This window comes from Plecotus auritus (genome assembly GCF_963455305.1).
Source record: "Plecotus auritus genome assembly, chromosome: 6".
In the NCBI taxonomy this organism is placed as follows: Eukaryota; Metazoa; Chordata; class Mammalia; order Chiroptera; family Vespertilionidae; genus Plecotus; species Plecotus auritus.
The window spans coordinates 152,751,414-152,770,573 of record NC_137773.1 but is presented as its reverse complement, the minus strand read 5'-3'; the positions used below and the strand labels follow the sequence as shown (position 1 = coordinate 152,770,573).

Here is a 19,160-nt window from a genome sequence, read left to right as displayed (position 1 = left end):
CCTTGACCAGGAATTGAACCCAGGACCCTTTGGTGCACGGGGTGATGCTCTAACCACGGAACAACATTGGCCAGGCTGGGTCACCTTTTTAATCATTAATAGGTGAAGGATCTGAAACATACTGCAAATATTAAGTTCTTTTAAAAACTAAATCCTTAACATTAGCATTGTCCATGATTTACCTCTTTCTCCTAAATGGGGAACATTGCAAAACATACTAGTAAGTATAAATTCGATAAAACCCTAGTTAAACCAAGAATCACACAAATAAGCAGTGATGTTTCTTGATTTTAAAATGTAAATTAATTGACTATAAAGAACATGCCTCCTATTTTCTCTGCACTGAGTTATAAAAGTCAAACATGTAGAAAAAAATGTAGAGGTTGAAAAGAGATGCAACTCAACATAGCATCAGATAGTAGTACTTAGTATCAACTCAACAAAATGACCCCTGTAAAAAAGGGGGGAGGCTATAAGGGGGAGAATAGATAGTAGGAAGGTAAGGTGAGAAAAAAATTCTATTTCCATCAGCCCACTCCATTTTTTTCCTCAGCATTTCCCATGGTTATCAGTTCCAGGTTATCTAATGGCTCTAGGGTTGAAGCCCAGTCTCAACAGTTTATGTCTCAAAAAAATTTTCCCCAAACTCTGCAGACTCTAGGTGTGACTTAGTAGCTAGAAGCTGTAAATAGCTTGGCAGACATTAAGAGAAACAAAAGGCAATGCAACATAGTGTAAAAGCTTTCCCGTTTGATGTAGTCCCATTTGTTTATTCTTTGTTGCCCTTGCCCAGGGAAACATATCTTTAAAAATGTTGCTAAGGTTGATGTCAAAGAGTTTACTGCCTGTTTCCTTCCAGTTGAATGGTTTCAGGACTTCCATTTAAGCCTTTAATCCATTTTTAATTCATTTTTGTATATGGTGTAAGAAAATGGTCCAGATTCTTTTTTTTATTTGCATGTATGTATAGTTTTCCCAACACCATTTATTGAAGAGACTGCACTTCCATATTGTACATTCTTGCCTCCTTTGTCATAGATTAATTAACCATATATGTATGGGCTTATTTCTGGGTTCTCTATTTTGTTCCATTGATCTTTGTCATAGATTAATTAACCATATATGTATGGGCTTATTTCTCAGTTCTCTGTTTTGTTCCATTGATCTATGTGTCTGTTTTTATGCCATACTTTTTTTTTTTTACTATACCTTGTAGTATAGTTTGAAGTCAGGGGACATATCTCCAACATCCTTTTTTTTTTTCTTTGCCAATTCAGGGTTTTTTGTAGTTTCATACAAATTTTAGGATTATTTGTTATACTTCTGTGAAAAATGTCATTGGTATTTTGAATGGGATCACATTGAATTAGTAGACTACTCTGGGGAGTATGGACATTTTTACAATATTAATCCTTCCAATCCATGAGCATGGTATGTCTTTCCATTAATTTGCATTTTCTTCAATTTCTTTCATCAGTGTTTTTCAGGGTACAGTCTTTTAGCTCCTTGGTTAAATGTATTCCTAGGCATTTCATTCTTTTTGATACAATTGTAAATGGGATTGTTTTCTTAATCTCTTTCTGATAGCTACACAAACACAACAGATTTCTGAATATTAATTTTGTATCTTGCAACTTTATGTACAGGTATGTTCCCTCTATAGCCACTTTAAGAATTTTTATCATAAGTGAATGTTGAATTTTGTCAAATGCTTTTTATCTATTGTGATGATCATATGACTTTTATCCTTCATTTTTATTCTTGGTTTTGTTCATGTTGTGTATTATGTTTACTGATTTAGAATATAGAACCATCCTTGTATCCCTGGAATAAGTCCCATTTGGTCATGGTGTATGATCCTTTTAATGTATTGAATTCAGTTTGCTAATATTTTGTTGAAAATTTTTGTATCTATGTCCATCAGGGATATTGATCTATAATTTTTTTTTCTTTATTTTTTTGTAGTATCTTTGTCATAGAAAGAGTTTGGAAGTATTCCTTCCTCTTAAATTTTTTGGAATAGTTTAAAAAGTATAGGTATTTTTTATTTAAATGTTTAGTAGAATTTACCTGTGAAACTATCTGGTCCTGAACTTTTTGTTTGTTGGAGTGTTTTTTTAATTACTGATTCAATTTTGTTACTTCTATTCAGACTGTTCAGATTTTCTATTTTTTCCCTTGTTCAGGCTCAGATGGTTGTATTTTTCTAGCAATTTATCCATTTCTTCTAGGTGTTGAATTTGTTAGCATGGTATTCTTTTCATTCTTTGTATTTCTCTGGGGTTAGTTGTAACTTCTCTTTTATTTCTGATTTTATTTGGGCCCTCTCTGATTTTTTTCTTGATAAGTCTGGCTACAGGTTTATTAATTTTATCTTTTCAAAGTACCAGCTCTTAGTTTCATTAATCTTGTTTTTTTAAGTCTCTATTACAACTCTGATTTTTATAATCTTCTTTCTTCTGCTCACTTTGAGCTTTGTTCTTTTTCTAGTTCCTTTAGGTGTAAAGTTAAATTGTTTATTTGGGATTTTCCTTGTTTTTTAAGGTAAGCCTGTATCACTAAAAATTTCCTTCTTACAACTGCTTTAGCTGCATCCCAGGGATTTTAGAAAGTTTCATTTCCATTTTCAATTATCTTAAGATACATATTTTAAATTTCTTCTTTGATCTTCTTGTTTAAATAGCATTTTTTAATAGTCTTCACATGTTTGTTTGTTTTTTTCCAGTCTTCTTCTTGTAATTCTAGGTTCAATACATTGTGGTCATAAAATATAGTTGATATGATTTATCTTCATGAGTTTATTGAGACTTATTTTATGGCTTAACGTGATCTATCATGGAAAATGTCCCATGTCCACTTGAAAAGAACATGTATTCTGTAGTTTTGGGGTAAAATGTTCTATAAATACCTAGTTAGTCCATCTTTTCTAATATGGGTCATTTAAGGTTACTGTTTTCTTGTTGATTTTCTGTCTGGATGATCTATCCATTGATGTAAGTGGGGTATTAAAGTCCTCTATTATTATTGTATTACTATCAATTTGTATTAAATCAATGTCCTTTATGGCTGTTAATATTTATTGTATTTACCTAAATATTGTTGAATGTGTATTTACAAATGATAGATTTCCAAGATTGACCATTTTATCATTATGTAATGCCCTTCTTGATCTGTTTTTACAATGTTTTAAAATCTATTTTGTCTGATACGAGTATTGCTAACCTAGCTTTCTTTTCATTTCTATTTGCATGAAATATATTTTTGCCATCCCTTCAATTTCAGGCTGTGTGTGTCTTTCGAACTATAGTCAGTCTCTTGTAGGCACAATATAAATGGGTCTTATTTATTATGCATTTGGCCACCCTGTATCTTTGGATTGGAGCAGTTAGACCATTTACACTTAAATTATTAAGTATTTATTGCCATTTTGTAGTTCCTCTCTATTCCTTTCTTATTCTTTTCTTTTGCTTTCTTCCTTTGTGGTTTTATTTAGTATTATGTTTGAGTTCCTTTCTGTTTTCTGTGTACCTTTGTAGGTTTTTGGTTTGTCATTACCATTAAGTTCATATATGTTCATATATCTAGTAGTGTATTTTAAGCTGATAGACATTGAAGTTTGAATGCATTCTAAAAATGCCCTCCAGTTTTTGCTGTCATAGTTTATATCTTTTTGTTTTGTGTCCCCTAACTACACATTATAGTTGATTTTCTTACTTTTGTCTTTTAACCTTAATAACTTAATTTATTGCCTTTACTATATATTTGCTTTACTTGTGCAATTTCTCATTCATATGTATTTTTTATTTCTGGTTATGGACTTTATTTTTCTACTTAAAAAAGACCCTTTAATATTTCTTATAAAGTCAGTGAGGAACTCCTTTAGTTTTTACTTATCTGGGAAACTTTCTCTCTTCTTCATTTCTGAATAACCACCTTTTCAGGTAGAGCATTCCAGGTTGTAGGTTCCTTCCTTTTAGCATTTTAAATATTTGTATATACTGCCACTCTCTTCTGGCATATAAAGTTTCTGCTAAGAAATCAGCTAATAAATAGCCTTATGGGATTTCCTTTGTATGTGACGGTATGTTTTGGTGTGGTTCTCTTTGGGTTTTGTTTGTAACTCTGTGCTTACTGGACCTGGAAATCTATTTCCTTCCCCAAGGTTAGGAAAGTTTTCGCCCCTCTCTCTCTTCTTCTGGGAAACCCTATAATACAAATGTATGTTTGATATTATCTGAGATGTCCCTTAAACTATCCTCATTTTTTAAATTTATTTTTTCTTTTTGCTGTTCTGATTTGATGATTTCCACTACTGTGTCCTTTAGGTCACTAATCTGTTCCATGTTATTTAATCTGCCTTTTAATTTTCTCTAGTGTATTTTTCATTTCGGCTATCATACTCTTCAGGTATGATTGGTTCTTCTTTTTTCCCCCACTTCCCACGAGATCTGATTATTATATTTTCTAACTCTTTGTTGAAGTTCCTCCTAAGATTGATGAGCATCCTTATGATTGTTACTTTGAATTCTTTATTAGGAAAATTACTTACCTCTGTTGCATAAGGATTTTTATCTGGGTTTTTCTTGTTCCTTCATTTGAAATAGATTCTTCTGTCTTTTCATTTTGTTTGATTTTCTGTGTGTGTTACTATGAATTAGACAAAACAGCTCTCTTTACCTGATCTTGAAGGAGTGGCCTTGGGTAGGAACAACCTCTGTCTAGAATACGTGTGCTGAGTGATTTTGGCAGGCTGGCTGGAGCTGTATGGACATGTGGTACCCTGGGTGCTGTCTAAGGAGGCCCAGGGTGTGGGGCTCAAGGACTGGCTGACCAAGGATGTAGCAGGTATTTGCAGAGGCGGTCTGGGTGCAAGGCCCCTGGGCAGCCACTGGCCAGAGCTGCAGCAGGTGCTGGCCGAGTGGACTAGGGTAGCTGTGCAGGCATTAAAAGTCAGCTAGAGTGCTTGGACGTAGCTCCCTCCAATGGTACTAGGTATGGGAATGTGAACAAAGGCATTCAGCAGTACCTCTGATTCCACAGAGTTCCCACAGTTCCCCATCTGTTCAGCAAGCACCTTCGGGTAAGTAAATGGATTTTTTTTTTCATATTATAGTCTTGGTACTCTTTAAATCACTGTTTTACCTCTCTCTTTCTCTCTCTATATATATGTGTGTGAAATCACTGTTTTACCTCTCTCTTTCTCTCTATATATATATGTGTGTGTGTGTGTGTGTGTGTGTGTGTATATATATATATATATATATATATAGAATCAGGCAAGTTGCTCATGTGGACTCCTTAGTATTATCCCTCCCTGAAAGTCACCCTGTTGGGGTAGGGTTCCCGTATCTCTGTCTTTCCTACCTTCTCTATGTGGTCTTTCATTTGTTGTGGAGAAGCTGTTCAATTGGCCCTCAGATGTTCTTCAGGAGGAACTGCTCTATATGCAGGTGAGTTTGGGGTATTTCTAGGCCATCATTTTGTACCCCTTTTCATTCCTGACCTTCTGAATGGCAGAATTTTCCGATCATTTTGTTGTTTATACCTGTCTAAACACTAAGTGTATTGAATCATGAACCCAGACATATTCATTGAAAACTGTCATGTACCATAACTATATTATATCATTATAGCAATTTAAATTTTTGGAACATTTCTTAAACAAGTAGTATTTTCCCCAGACTCAGATTATCCAACTTTTCAGGCTGAGACACTCATGTGATTAATTCAAAACTTAAATATTTTGAACACTATAAACCCCTCTGCAAGTGGATAATAATTAAATGTGGAGAGAGTATCAGGTACGTGTAGGAACAATAATCAACAACCTTGAAGGGTATATTTTAGTGGGAAAGGCTAAGTTTGGCCTTTTAAAAATAAATTTATAGTAGAGCCTATAAAAAAACAGTAATGATGGCTAAGAGACACATTTTTCTAGAGCTGATAGACAGAAGATCAATTCTACAGTATTAAATAACTAATACAGTAGACTACAAAACACACAGGAAGAAAGATTAGAGCAAAGTCCAGAGATTTGAGTGGAAGGCCTAGTTCTGCCACTGATTCTTTGTGACACCGAGTCCATTTCTTCAGAACAAATATTGCTGGAGAGTGTATTCTTCTGCTAAGGTTTACCATTAAAAGCACCACCAAAAACAAATGAAAACCCTTAAGATGCTTGAATACAATTTATTGGCTGCTTTGAATAGCATTTTTAATAGCAAAAATGTGTTTACATTATAATAGCTTACAACCATCTTTTTTCAATACAAATTACACTTGAGGTCGTGTAAGTCTTAGCATTTTAGATTCCTCACCTCTGTGACATACAATAAAACATCCCAGATACTATCTGGCTGATTCTCACAGAGGTATGCACAAATGTACTAGTCAAGTACAACTTCTTTAACCACTCTGGGTGGGAATTATTTTTTTCATGAAACATTAATATAGACATGATTTTGAAAATTAAGCAAAGGAATCGATTCTCACTTTTCTCTAAATACACCTTTTCTCTTAAGCTACAGTATATTTATACAAAAAACTTTTCTCTTAAGCTACAGTATATTTATACAAAAAACTAAGTTTTCATTTCCATACCTTAACAATCCCATCTCTAGAAGCAGTTACAATGAAGCCCTGTGTTGTCTGGAACGTGGCAACATCTGTGATGATATCATGGTGTCCCACAGGCAGAGACTCTGGGCCCCTCCGAGGGGTGTCATCACTAGGTCCTACCTTCTGCTTATTCTGAATTTCCTGTTTCATGATTAAAAGTCAAGGAGAAAGCCAGAAGTTAAAAGCCTATACCACATTCTACCTTCTGTGGTATGTGTTGAAGCTAATGTCTCTTGTGAAGTAGACATGCTTTCACAAATACACGGAGGGAAAGGAGTAAAAAGAGAGTCCAACATGACATTCTAGGTTTCCAATTAGACTCCATGAGGAGCCACTTACAAATATGGAAAAATTATAAAAAAACTAATCTGTGCATATTATCTTTTCTCAAAATCAGAAGGGAAAGCATATAATTAAAAGATATAAATGACCAGAATAGGGAAGTAAAAACACATCAGATGTTCTGCATTTCTAAAGCTCACGTATTCATGAAGGAAGCACACTTTTCATTTATTGGGCACTTACTCAGGCCCTTTCAGGTATTTATCTCATCTGAAGTTTTTGTCTAACTCAAGAACACAAGCTTTAGAGTCCCAACATTTAGATTTGAATCTCACCTTTGCTGCTTACTTACTAGCTGGATGATCTTAAGGAAAATAATAAGACAACTTGATAAGGAAGTACCTTTAAGGACTGAGCAAGTTATAAAGTGCTTACTTCAAGTCATATACTGATATGTGCACCTTTGAAATGTTTATATTCTCTTAGCTTTTCTATATTTTTAAAATTAACATTTCTTAAACTTGGAGAAATACTGCCACACTCAACCAAAGCCATTTACTTTAATCAACGCAATGTTTATGAAAAGCATTTTTATACCTACAAAAGTTGAAGGAAAAAAGACTGCTTGTACCTGGACGACTTCAGTGCCTTCAATTATTTTCCTGTAGTAGGACACTGATGGAGAACTAGTACTTCCTGCAACAACATAGGACCTCTCTGGGTAAGCCAAGTCCCAAAACCTAGGGAAGAGGAAACGAATGGTGATAATCTTTGAAGGAGAAGGGGAGGAACTAATATTGGCTTACATTTATCAATGCATAACTTATTTTCTTTTGCATTAGGAAAAGATATTTTTCTAGAACTATACAAAATTAGTTACAAATGAAGTATTAAGAGCTATCCTTGCAAGATATGGATGACTTTAAACAATACCGTAGAGCTAAAATCCTACATAATAAAAGGCTAATATGCAAAGGCCAAACGGCGGAACAACCAGTCACTATGATATGCGCTGACCACCAGGGGGCGTGTGCAGAACATGGTGGGCATTGGCTGTGGTGGGATGGTGAGCAGGGGTGCCAGACCAAGGCAAGGTGCTGGTTGCTGTCATCAGGGAGAGCCTCTGGTGGTTACTGAAAATTCTCTGCTCCTGTGCGCTGCAGTCCCACTGGCGCTTGTACCCGCTGCCGGCATGGGTCCCGATCACTCGCCGCCATTAGCGAGTGCAAGCAGCAGCTGCTGGCCCTGATCGTCCCTGAGGGCTTCACCACCTCCCCATGCTCCTGAGATGCGATCAGGGCAGCAGCCGCCGCTTGCACCTGCTGATGGTGCCGGCACCATCAGCGGGTACGAGCGGGGCTGGCAGGAGTGGGCTGCCAGCAGACAGGGAAACAGGAACCACGACAGGAGGATGGGCCCAGACCCGCCCCTGGGCCTACCGCAGCCTCAAGGCCCACAGTTCCTTTCAAGGTGCACGAATTCGTGCACTGGGCCCCTAGTATATAATAAACCCCACCCCAGTGTTAACTATAGTATCATCTTTATTTTATTAACCTTCCCCTTTTAACTGTTGCATAAAGTGTTCTTTATCAGATACTATACCTTATTTTCATGTCTGAGCCAGCTGTCAGCAGGATAGGATTTCCATCTGCAGGACTACAGTAGATACCATGAACACTGTGAGGAGAAGGCTTAAAAGAAAGAAATATGGGTCAAATAAAAGGTAACAGTATATTCCACAAATGGTGCCATTTCTAGACATAATTGTCAGGCTTTAAGAGACTGATTATGTATGTCTTGTATATGTCTTTCTTTGGAACTTTAAAATGCATTGGCTTTGTATCATCTGAAATAAAGAGGCAAAGACTGTTCAGCTTCCTAAAATTTTCTATTTTGGATCAGCAGGAGAAAAAAAAATCTTCCCTACCTTTCTTGGCAACATAATTAAGAACAAAAGTGTATATAAGAGGGTCATGTTCCATTTTTTTAATGATCTAAACCAGTGGTCGGCAAACTCATTAGTCAACAGAGCCAAATATCAACAGTACAACGATTGAAATTTCTTTTTGAGAGCCAAATTTTTTAAACTTAAACTTCTTCTAACGCCACTTCTTCAAAATAGACTCGCCCAGGCCGTGGTATTTTGTGGAAGAGCCACACTCAAGGGGCCAAAGAGCCACATGTGGCTCGCGAGCCGCTGTTTGCCAACCACGGATCTAAACATCAATCTGGGCTTTTCCTATTTAACCCAGATTTGTACTGGGGTTCTAAAGAGATATCACAAACTTTATGGAGCTAGTAACCAAAACGTCCAGTGAAACTAACACTAGTCAGCCCAAGGAAATGAAAAGCACCCACGCAGCAATGGCCACCTAATACTTACTTAAATGTAACCCAAAAGCCCAACAGATCATGTTTGGTAAAATGTCTGCAACTGTATTGGCCTTTATGGTAAAAACTGGAGTCAAACCTGTAACTCAGAAAGCGGTGGTGCACTACTGGCCCAGAGAGTGAATCTTCTGTCGCCCGTCTCCATGTCCCACATTGACACTTCATTGTTGCCCTGAACGGCTAAGGGAAACAAAGGCCAGCACCATTACTCAGGTAAGAACTCTGCACTCACATCTAGGTAGATAATCCAAGTCAGCCTGTACCCGTTTCCATTGTTTCCCATCCTGCAAGAAATGCTCATTAGCACTTTTAAATACCATCGTGACCCTGTCACACTAGACTAGAGTGCAAAGAGATGTTTTTAATAGCCTACCAGTACATATTTACTGAAGTCCAACAAAGTGGGGTGCAAAGTCAAATCATAAAGATTTGCCAGTCTAGAAGTAGAGAAAAAAATACAAAGAGAACTACAAAGTTCCACCTGAACTCAAGAAAGGAAAAGATCACATCCAGGGGGTAAGAATCTAGTTTGCCTCATGGAGATGTCTACACTGGGACTGAAAGGACAAGTAAAGCTGGACAGATATAGGTGGCCTACAGGTAAATCATTTCAGGCAGAAAAAATGGAATGAGCAAAAAACAAATCGCTGTGTGTTTTGGGGAAGCATGAGTAGTTTGGTCTGAGTGAAGCTCATGTGTGATAGTAGAAAGAGGAAAAGGTAAAGAAAGATTATAAAAAAAGGAAACTGCAGGCCTGAGAGACGTTATCCTTTCGGGTTTTTGAGCAGGGGGAATAAGAATACCCAGCCGTCATACATACTAATTGAACCAACAATATTTCCTATGAGCTAGTCATTGTCCTAGGCACTGATGAAAAGAAGGCAAACAATTTCAAATCATTCCCTGCTTCACAGCACTTACATGCTAGTGGTGACAACAAACCACAAATATGCAAAGGCCCTGAGCAGGAATGTGCTTTTAATTCAAGGAAAGAACCAGGAAGCAAGTGTAGCTGGAGCAGACTGAGCATGGGCGATCAGCAGAAAATGTGCAGTAGTGCTGGTCACTGTCCACTCTCAGGTTGACCCACACGAACCACTGACAGGATCCTGTGACTGCTGGCTTCTAGATGGTTTGGGCCTGTGGTAAGATAAATGGCACCTCAAAATAACCAGGTCCTAGTCCCAAGCCTATGGATGTTACTTTATATGGAAAAGTGACTACCGATGTGATTAAGGATCTTGAGACAGGGATGGGTGGTTATCCTGAATTGTCCAGGTGAGCCCTAAATGCAAACACAAGTGTCCTTATAAGAGGGAGGCAGATGACGCTAGCTTTGAGGATGGAAGAAGGAGTCACAAGCCAAGGCATACAGCTTTAAAAGCAGAAAAAGGCAAGGAAAGGGGTCCTTCTCTAGAGACTCCACGGGGAATGTGGCCCTACTACCCTACCACCTTGATTTTGGCTCAGCAAAATTCATTTCAAATTTCTGCGTTCCAGGACTGTTAAAGAATAAATGTTGTTTTAAGCTACCAAGTTAGTGGTAATTTATTACAGTAGTCATAGGACACTAATGCACACCTACACGGCCCCAGTAAGAGATCAAGGGATGGATGAAAAGTCAGTCACCTCAGGCCGTATTTAAATAGCAAACCTATTCAAATTTTTATATTTGTCTATTTAAAATCTCCCCTAAGAGGTTGAATAGCCATCTTAACTTAAACTTGACATGTCCAAACTGAACACTTGTTTCCTCTCTACCAGGTTCCTCACCACTTCCTCTCAAAGGGGCCTTTTCTATTCAACTTCCTTCCAAATTCCAGTAACCATCCCCTTCCGCCTTCCTCTGCTAATCTGCTGGTACCAGCCCTGTTTTATTGCATGTTCTTTTATACTGCCTCTACTCCCACACCTTTATAAACAGTTCCTTTGGAAATAAATCCTACTTTGGGTATGCCATCTGTTTCCTGTTAGAACCCTGACTGATAAAGGTCAGCGAGGCAGCAGGGGCAGATCTCATAAAACCTTTGAGCCGCAGGGGAGGAGTTAGGCTGTTACTTAGGATGAGAAGCCACTGGAAGGTACTGAGCAGAAGAGAGGACAGTCTTAAGAGGTAAGGATAAAAGCAAGGAGTTACAAGGATATTGATGCAGAGAGACAAGAGATTATGGTGGTTTGGAATAGGGAGAGAGTGATGGAGACAGTAAAATGGGGTCACATTCTGAGTGTCTTTTAAGATAGAACATAGATGATTGGCGGATGGACTGAAGTGGGCTGAAGGAAGAAGAATCAAGCACAACACAAGGCATTTTCTCAGCAGTTAGCATAAAAGAGCTGCCGTTTACTGAGAGAACACTGTAGGAAGGGCAGATTCGTCTCAGAGTTAGAGGAAGTGGTGAGGAACCTGGTAGAGGAAACAAGTGTTCAGTTTGGACATGTCAAGTTTAAGTTAAGATGGCTATTCAACCTCTTAGGGGAGATTTTAAATAGACAAATATAAAAATTTGAATAGGTTTGCTATTTAAATACGGCATAAGATCACAGAAGGAAACCAGTGTAGAAAGAGAGGCGGTTGAGACCAAAGACTGAGCCCTGCGGCAGGCCACAATTTAAAAGTCAGTAGATGAGGAGGAACCAGCAAATCAACGAATAGGCGAACCAAGAAAGAGATGTCCTTGGAATCAGGTGGGTGAGTATTTTAGAAAAAGGAAACCACTGACCAAATGTTAAGTCCAATAAGAGGCGGGAGGAGTGATGGCCACTGAATTTGGCAGCATGGTGACTGACAGCAGCAGCGTATGAGATGGACTACGTATGAGAAGGGACCAGAAAAAGCCTAGATTCAAGAGGACCAATGAGGAAACATTAGAATAACAAGACCTATAGTTAGCAAGCACTATTTCTGCCCCAGGCTATGTGCTTTATATGTGTTATCTCAAATTCTTACAATTCTGCTAGGTCAGTGGTCAGCAAACTCATTAGTCAAAGCCAAATATCAACAGTACAACGACTGAAATTTCTTGAGAGCCAAATTTTTAAACTTATTCTAATGCCACTTCTTCAAAATAGACTCGCCCAGGCCGTGGAAGAGCCACACTTAAGGGGCCAAAGAGCCGCATGTGGCTCGCGAGCCGCAGTTTGCCGACCACTGTGCTAGGTAAATGTTTTAAACCACATTTTACAGAAAGTGAGTTTCAGAGACCTGCCCAAGTATTCATACAAGAAAATGTGAATGCTCAATGAGGGGAGGGAAGAAAAGCCTGTAAGAAGCACAGTAGAAACAGATCAATAACAAACGATAAGGAAGAGTCAAGATTTCTAGGAAGATGGTGGCAACTTTAACAAAAATATGAGATATAAGAGAAAGAAAACGAAGGGGAAACAGCGACAGCAGTGGAAGGTGATGTGGCAACTGATGAGATTACTTTTAAACAGTAAGTATGAGTGGTAGTGAGATATCAGTGGTGGGAACTTCAAAACAGAACAAAATCAAGTATTCTGTTCATATGTAAAATAAAAACTCAAGAACATGAGTCTTGGCAGCACTAAGAAAACCCTCCAATGTACCTGCTATCACCCAGGACTGATGACGGGGGTGCATTGAGAGGCGTCTGATCCGAGCCCTGGAAGGATGGCAGTGACTGGAAATTGGCAACTGGAACCTCATGTCCCAACAAGCCATGGTACCACTGCTTGTACCTTAAAGAGAAAAAACAAAACAAAAAAACGCCCTAAAGGATACCATCTAATGATTAAAGCGTATCAGGCTACAGTTATACAAATGGTAAACAGCATTAACTTTGTATGAATATATTTTAAAACTGACTTAGTCACTGAAAAAAAAAACTTTGTTGTCATGAAGCTGTCTCTCAGTTTCAAAACACCTTTAGTTATTAAATAACAAAGATAAAAGTGCTTATCACAATACTACTACAGAAGTGTCTAACAAATGTAAATTGAAATGAGTAATTCATTAATTACTGGCACTGTCATTAATTGTCAAAGGCACACAGAAAAAAAAACCAGAAAATCTAGAGGATACAAATTGAATTTGATACTCAAAATGTTCAGAAGCCTTAAATAACCAGAGATGTTTTACTGGCATTCAGTGAACATCTTACCAATCCCACAGTGGCAAGCAGCTTTGTAGCTATCCCAGATTTCAATAATTTCCATGTGCCCTTTTCCACAAAACATTCTGGAGACAGGTATGGGTGTCTAATCATAGCAGAAACTGGCATATGTTCCTGCACATCTGCCCACAACAACTCAAATCCCACAAATAATGCCGCCCACCCCAAAAGAATGTCTACCCTAATACTTAGCAGCTGATTGTGACAGAGGCACCGAACATATTCTTGGATCTCCAATTCCACAGGAGAGACTGGGGGGTGGGAAAAGACAAAAAGAACAGCAGGATCCTTCTGTTTGTCACCCTGGCCCATACCAGGACAATGGCTCAAATGACCACCGGTAGTAATGGCTGCCCCCTCAAAGCTGGCCTGGTTGCCTGAGAGAGAGCCACTGTCATTTGCTAATACACTAAGTGTTGAATATCTACTCTTCTAGGCCTGGCATTACATCTTCCTGTACCTGTACAGTTTATTCACATAAAAGGCAAAAAAGAATGCATTCCATATAAACTCTATAAAAAATAATAAAAGGGCAGATGATTCACAATCATAAATGCAAGTCAGGGAATCTGAAAACCAAAATTCAAACAGCAGATTACAACTCTTCTGAAAAACTACCAAATGGGGGGAAAAAAACTATGTACTTTCTCAAGGAGCAGGTTCAAAGCTCTATGGAAGGAAAAAATGTGACACTACAATATGGCAAAGAAGCAAGATCACATGGTACATCTCCAACCTTTGAGGAATAGGAGGCAGGAAGGAATAATAAGGCAAGAAATCATTCAACTTTTCTGCACCAGGCACAGTAATAGATACTTTCACCTCATTAAATAAATCCTCAAAGCAACCCCTGAAAGGATCAGCCCCTTAAAGCATACTGAGACTTAGAGGAGTTAAGTAGTTTGCCTGAGGTTATTGGAATTCAAGAGTCTGCCTAGAAATGTTCTCATTCATAAACCAAGCCTGCTGCTTCCCTGGCAGAATAAGAGAATGCCAGCCAATCTGATCGCTGTAATGATTATAAAGAGGCTCATTTAAAAACAAAGAGAAAAAGGAAATTGTCTTATGCATTCAGATATATAATTTCACTCTTTCTAATCTGTTTTTAATGAATAAAAATTAAATTGCAAGTGCTTATAACGTAATTATGAAAAGAAAAGATGGGAACAAAAGAGAAAAAGCTTTTACAAGGAGGCAATCCAGACATCAGTGGCATTCAAACCTCAGTCAAGGATCTGACAGTGAGCTTACCAATGCAGAGCCAACACTGGTGGATGTCCACAGCAAAGGAAGTTATGAGGCCTGACTTCAAATCGTGCTTTAATGTCCACGCATTGCTTGAAGACCTGAGGTCCCAGCCAACCAGAGAGCCATTCACAGTGGCATAGGCCAGAACAGACTGCGCCCCAGAGTTGAAGTGATGCATATCCACAACACAGCCATCCTCCTTTGGGTCTAGAATCCTAAAGAAATACACAAAACAAAAGGCCAAACCTTTTCCAGACTGAAAACAAAGTACCAATCTCCATTAAGATAAATTTATATTCTAATCATGGTCAAGACATAAAAACTCTGTGACCCACTGGGACAATGATAGCTGAGGCATTTTTAAAAAATTATTTTAGACTTACAGAAGAGATGCAAAAACAATACATAGAATTCCTGTATATCCTTCACCCAGCTTTCCCTATGTCAATACCTTACACAAAATCATAGAACTTTTATCAAAACTATGAATTTAACATTGGTACAATACTGGTAAAGTGCCAAATATATTAGTTTTTCTACTAGTGTCTTTCAGCTGTTCCAGGAGCCAAACCAAAAAACCACATGGAATTTAATTGTCATGTCTCCTCAGTCTTTCATTTTCTTTCATGACATTTTGGAAGGCTACTAGTGAGTTATAGAATATCCTTCAATTTGGGTTTGCCTCATGTGTTCTCACAAATAAGACTACGTTTATGCCTTATTGGGAAGGAGACCACAGAAGTGACATGCCCTTCTCAGTGCATATATAAGGGAGTACTTGCTACTAGTATGTATTATTGGTGATGTTAACCTTGATCATTTAGCTAAGGTGGTATCTGCCAGGATTTTCCACTGTACCTTGCTATTTTTCCATTTATAACTATAACTAGAGGCCCGGTGCACAAATTCGTGCACCGATGGGGTCCCTTGGCCTGGCAGGTGATCGGAGCCGATGGGGGCTGGCCAGCCAGAGAGGGACCACTGGAGTGCTCCAGAGTGTGTCCAGCCCTCTCGCCCAGTCCTGATTGGCCGGACCCCAGCAGCAAGCTAACCTACCAGTCGGAGTGTCTGCCCCTGGTGGTCAGTGCGCATCATGGCGACTGGTTGAGCGGTCGACCAAACAGTCAACCCATCAGTTGGACACTTAGCATATTTTTCTTTTATTATATAGGACTAGTCAATATTTAGGGGAAATGCCTGTGGTGTTTTAATAGTGACTGTCTATTTCCTTCATTCTTTCTGCATTTATAGATTAGAATTATTCTATACAAAAGAGTTGTCACTTCTATATTAATTTGTTCACTTATATCAGTATGGACTCAAGATATTTATATTATTCTTTGAGTTATTACCCAATATTACTGTGACTTTTTAAAATTTAGATATAGTAAAATTCACTTTCTGTGGTATACAGTTCTACGTGTAGACATCCTATGCAAATATATATGCAAAAATTTTTTTAAATAGTAAATGAATAGCCACTTATCTTCTACCACAGAACCATAGAGAATTTCACACCCCAAAAAAACTGTATTGTGCATCCCCTTTGTACTCAACCCAATCTCTTTTCCTCCTTATAATTTTGTTTTCCTGAATGCCATATAATTGGAAACATACAATATATAGCCTTTACGTCTGACTCCTTTCATTACAAAAAAGGATTTTAAGATTCATCGATGTTGTTGCATGAGTCAATAGTTTACTTCTTTTTATTACTGATAATAAAAGTAATAAAATATTACTGATAACTTTTTATTCCTTTTTATGTACTAGTCTATTGTATGGATATAACTGGGGTTTTTTTTTAAGCTTAGGCATTTTTAAACTACAAAGAATATCAAACCTTTATCAGTACATATGCTTTTGCACACACTAATTTAGTTTTCGCTCTTAGATTGTGAGTTAGTCAGCAAACATTTTCTGTAAGGAGCCAGATAGTAAATATTTTAGGCTCTGCAAGTCACATACATCTGTACTGCATGTTCTTTATTTTGTTTTTTTACAGCCCTTTAAAAATACAGAAATCATTCTTAGTTTATGGGCCATACTGCAGGCTGTAGTTTGCTGACCACTCTGTCTTAAATAAATAATTATATTCACAAACATTCTATTACAAACTATATTCCCTCTAAAGCGATGATGGAAGTCCAAATGCCAAATAAAATGTGTCAAGGTGTCACAAATTCATGAAAACAGTTGATCTGATTGAATGAAGCAAACAAACAAAACAAAAAAGAAAAAGGAGTCATGGAAAGATTTCTGTGAAACACACTACTGTCAGGTACAGTGAAATTTAAATATCCTGGCACAATCTCCCAATCTAGGTAGTTAGTGTTTGTTTAGGGAATAGACAGTAACATGCATACTGAAAAGCACTAGGAGCTGAGAGGGATCCATGCACAGATTGAGCATGTCAGTGTGTGTGCCCTGCCAGCACAGTCACCACACAACACATTTTCCCAATAGCGCTTTGTTACTTTACATGGAACACAATAGGTATATTGCTGTAGTCGTCCTCTGCTGAAACAATTTTAAAGAAAACTGGCCAATAATAGTTTTTTAGTTAAATGTCATATATAGTATGTCCTAGCCAGGGGTGGGCAAACTTTTTGACTCGAGGGCCACAATGGGTTCTTAAACTGGACCGGAGGGCCGGAACAAAAGCATGGATGGAGTGTTTGTGTGAACTAATATAAATTCAAAGTAAAGGAGCGGAGGGGAGAGCAAGAGAACCGGATAGAACAGCCGGATCCGGCCCGCGGGCCGTAGTTTGCCCATGACTGTCCTAGACACAAGTTGGCCAAAACTGTTTCATGAATGTGTAAAAAATAACACACTTTTAATACAAACAAAAGATAAGAACCTAGGTGATCCAATAAACATACTTTTCTGCCTTAGCTACCTCAATGGGCATGACTTATAATCCACTTAACTGTAAGCATCTGCTCATTCTGCTTTCTTCCCCTAGGGCCCACCACCTCTGCTGGCCCTGCCTGCCTTGGCTGGCTAGCTTACATTTGGTCTCATCTCTTCCAGGCCTTCTTTCTTATTCCCTCTAATATGGCACATTATCACACTGCATTGAAATCATCCTCCCATACACTGTAGTTCCTTAGAGAATAACTTATTTTGTCTTTGGAACCCTCAGTGTGTAGCATACTGGTCAGTTGAAAAACTGTCCTGCTTTATCTTTAAATATCATACTTGGCAAGCATTTACTCTGTAGGCAATCACGATTTATAAGTAGTGAAGGAACCTCTTAAATAAAACCAGCCAGTATTTTGTTTTAAAATGATAAGCTAATCATCTGAAAAGCTACACTCCATGTTCCCAACAACTTCAGAGGTTTTAATGCCAAGTGACAGATGACATTTGAGTTTTCTTTAATGAAGAACACCCATATTCTCAAAATCAGCTAGCCAGAGTTCTGCTTTTAGTAACTGAGAGATAAGATGTAACTGATAATTAGATTATTCAGATACATTCCAGACCGGAACGAGCCCCAAGTTCAAAATTGCCCTTCTGATCTTTTGACAAACTGGCAGAAAATAAAACATGCGGCATAGTTTTCTAAAACTAACTACATGTGATAAAGATTTGAGTTGGAAACACAACTGTATTTCACGTGCTTGAAAATAGAAGTGCAATGTAATAAATCCTCAGTTGATCCAAACTACATTGGAGAGGGAGGGTTAAATTACCCTAGGGTTCTAAATGCAGTTAAAAAAAACCCCACAAAAGATAGATACCTGCTTTGTAGAGGATGAATTTTAGGAGACTTGGGCAACTTAGAAGCCTCAATTCCAAGAAGCTGGACAGCACCATTATCAGACGCTATGGCCAAGTAGTGGGAACCCTGGCAGAATGTAAGAGTCTTGACATGTCCTCCAATTCGGCTATATGTAAGAATAGATCTGCACAAAAGAAAACTAGGATTGCATTTCTGAAAGGCCACAAGAGCATTATTATTGCTAATATTAAAAAAAATCTATGACATTAACAAAAAAGTACTGCTTTGAGGTCCATTACATCTCCTTGATCTCGTAACAAAAACAAAAGTCCCAAAGGCACAAAATCGCCTTTTCCTCTAATTTCAAATGGCTATCCTGGGTTGGCTCAGTGGATAGAGTGTCAGCCTGTGGACCAAAGGGTCCTGGGTTCAATTCTGGTCAAGGGCACATACCTCGGTTGCAGGCTCCTCCCTGGCCCAGGCCCTGGTCAGGGCTTGTGCAGGAGGCAACCAATCGATGTGTTTCTCTCACATTGATGTTTCTCTCTGTCTTTCCCTCTCTCTTCCACTCTCCCTAAAAATCAATAGAAAAATATCCTCGGGTGAGGATTAAAAAAAAATAAAAACACTATCCTCACACACTTCTCTCCTATCACAGAAAGACTATTCATCCTTCTTTCCAATTGGAACTCCCATACTTGTGGTCCTGATGCAGTTCTCCTTCCACTCCTACAAAACCTTAAACCCTACTCGTACAC

General features: G+C 38.2%; 1 protein-coding gene across 3 annotated transcripts in view; it reads right to left on the bottom strand.

Annotated features, from left to right (window-relative positions):
* Positions 1 to 6,164: 6,164 nt before the first annotated feature.
* Positions 6,165 to 19,160, bottom strand: part of PIK3R4 (phosphoinositide-3-kinase regulatory subunit 4) — a 66,255-nt gene continuing 53,259 nt past the window's right edge. For 2 of the 3 annotated variants that reach the window (XM_080675731.1, XM_080675732.1), the window contains exons 14-20: positions 18,422 to 18,586; positions 14,676 to 14,887; positions 12,859 to 12,990; positions 9,371 to 9,471; positions 8,503 to 8,591; positions 7,532 to 7,640; positions 6,165 to 6,759 (exon numbers count right to left, since the gene is read on the bottom strand). In XM_080675731.1, the coding sequence (XP_080531857.1) occupies positions 6,589 to 6,759; positions 7,532 to 7,640; positions 8,503 to 8,591; positions 9,371 to 9,471; positions 12,859 to 12,990; positions 14,676 to 14,887; positions 18,422 to 18,586 (979 nt within the window). In that variant the 3' untranslated portion in view covers positions 6,165 to 6,588. The remainder of the gene's footprint in view (positions 6,760 to 7,531; positions 7,641 to 8,502; positions 8,592 to 9,370; positions 9,472 to 12,858; positions 12,991 to 14,675; positions 14,888 to 18,421; positions 18,587 to 19,160) is intronic. The other variant, XM_080675733.1, reaches the window with a different exon arrangement.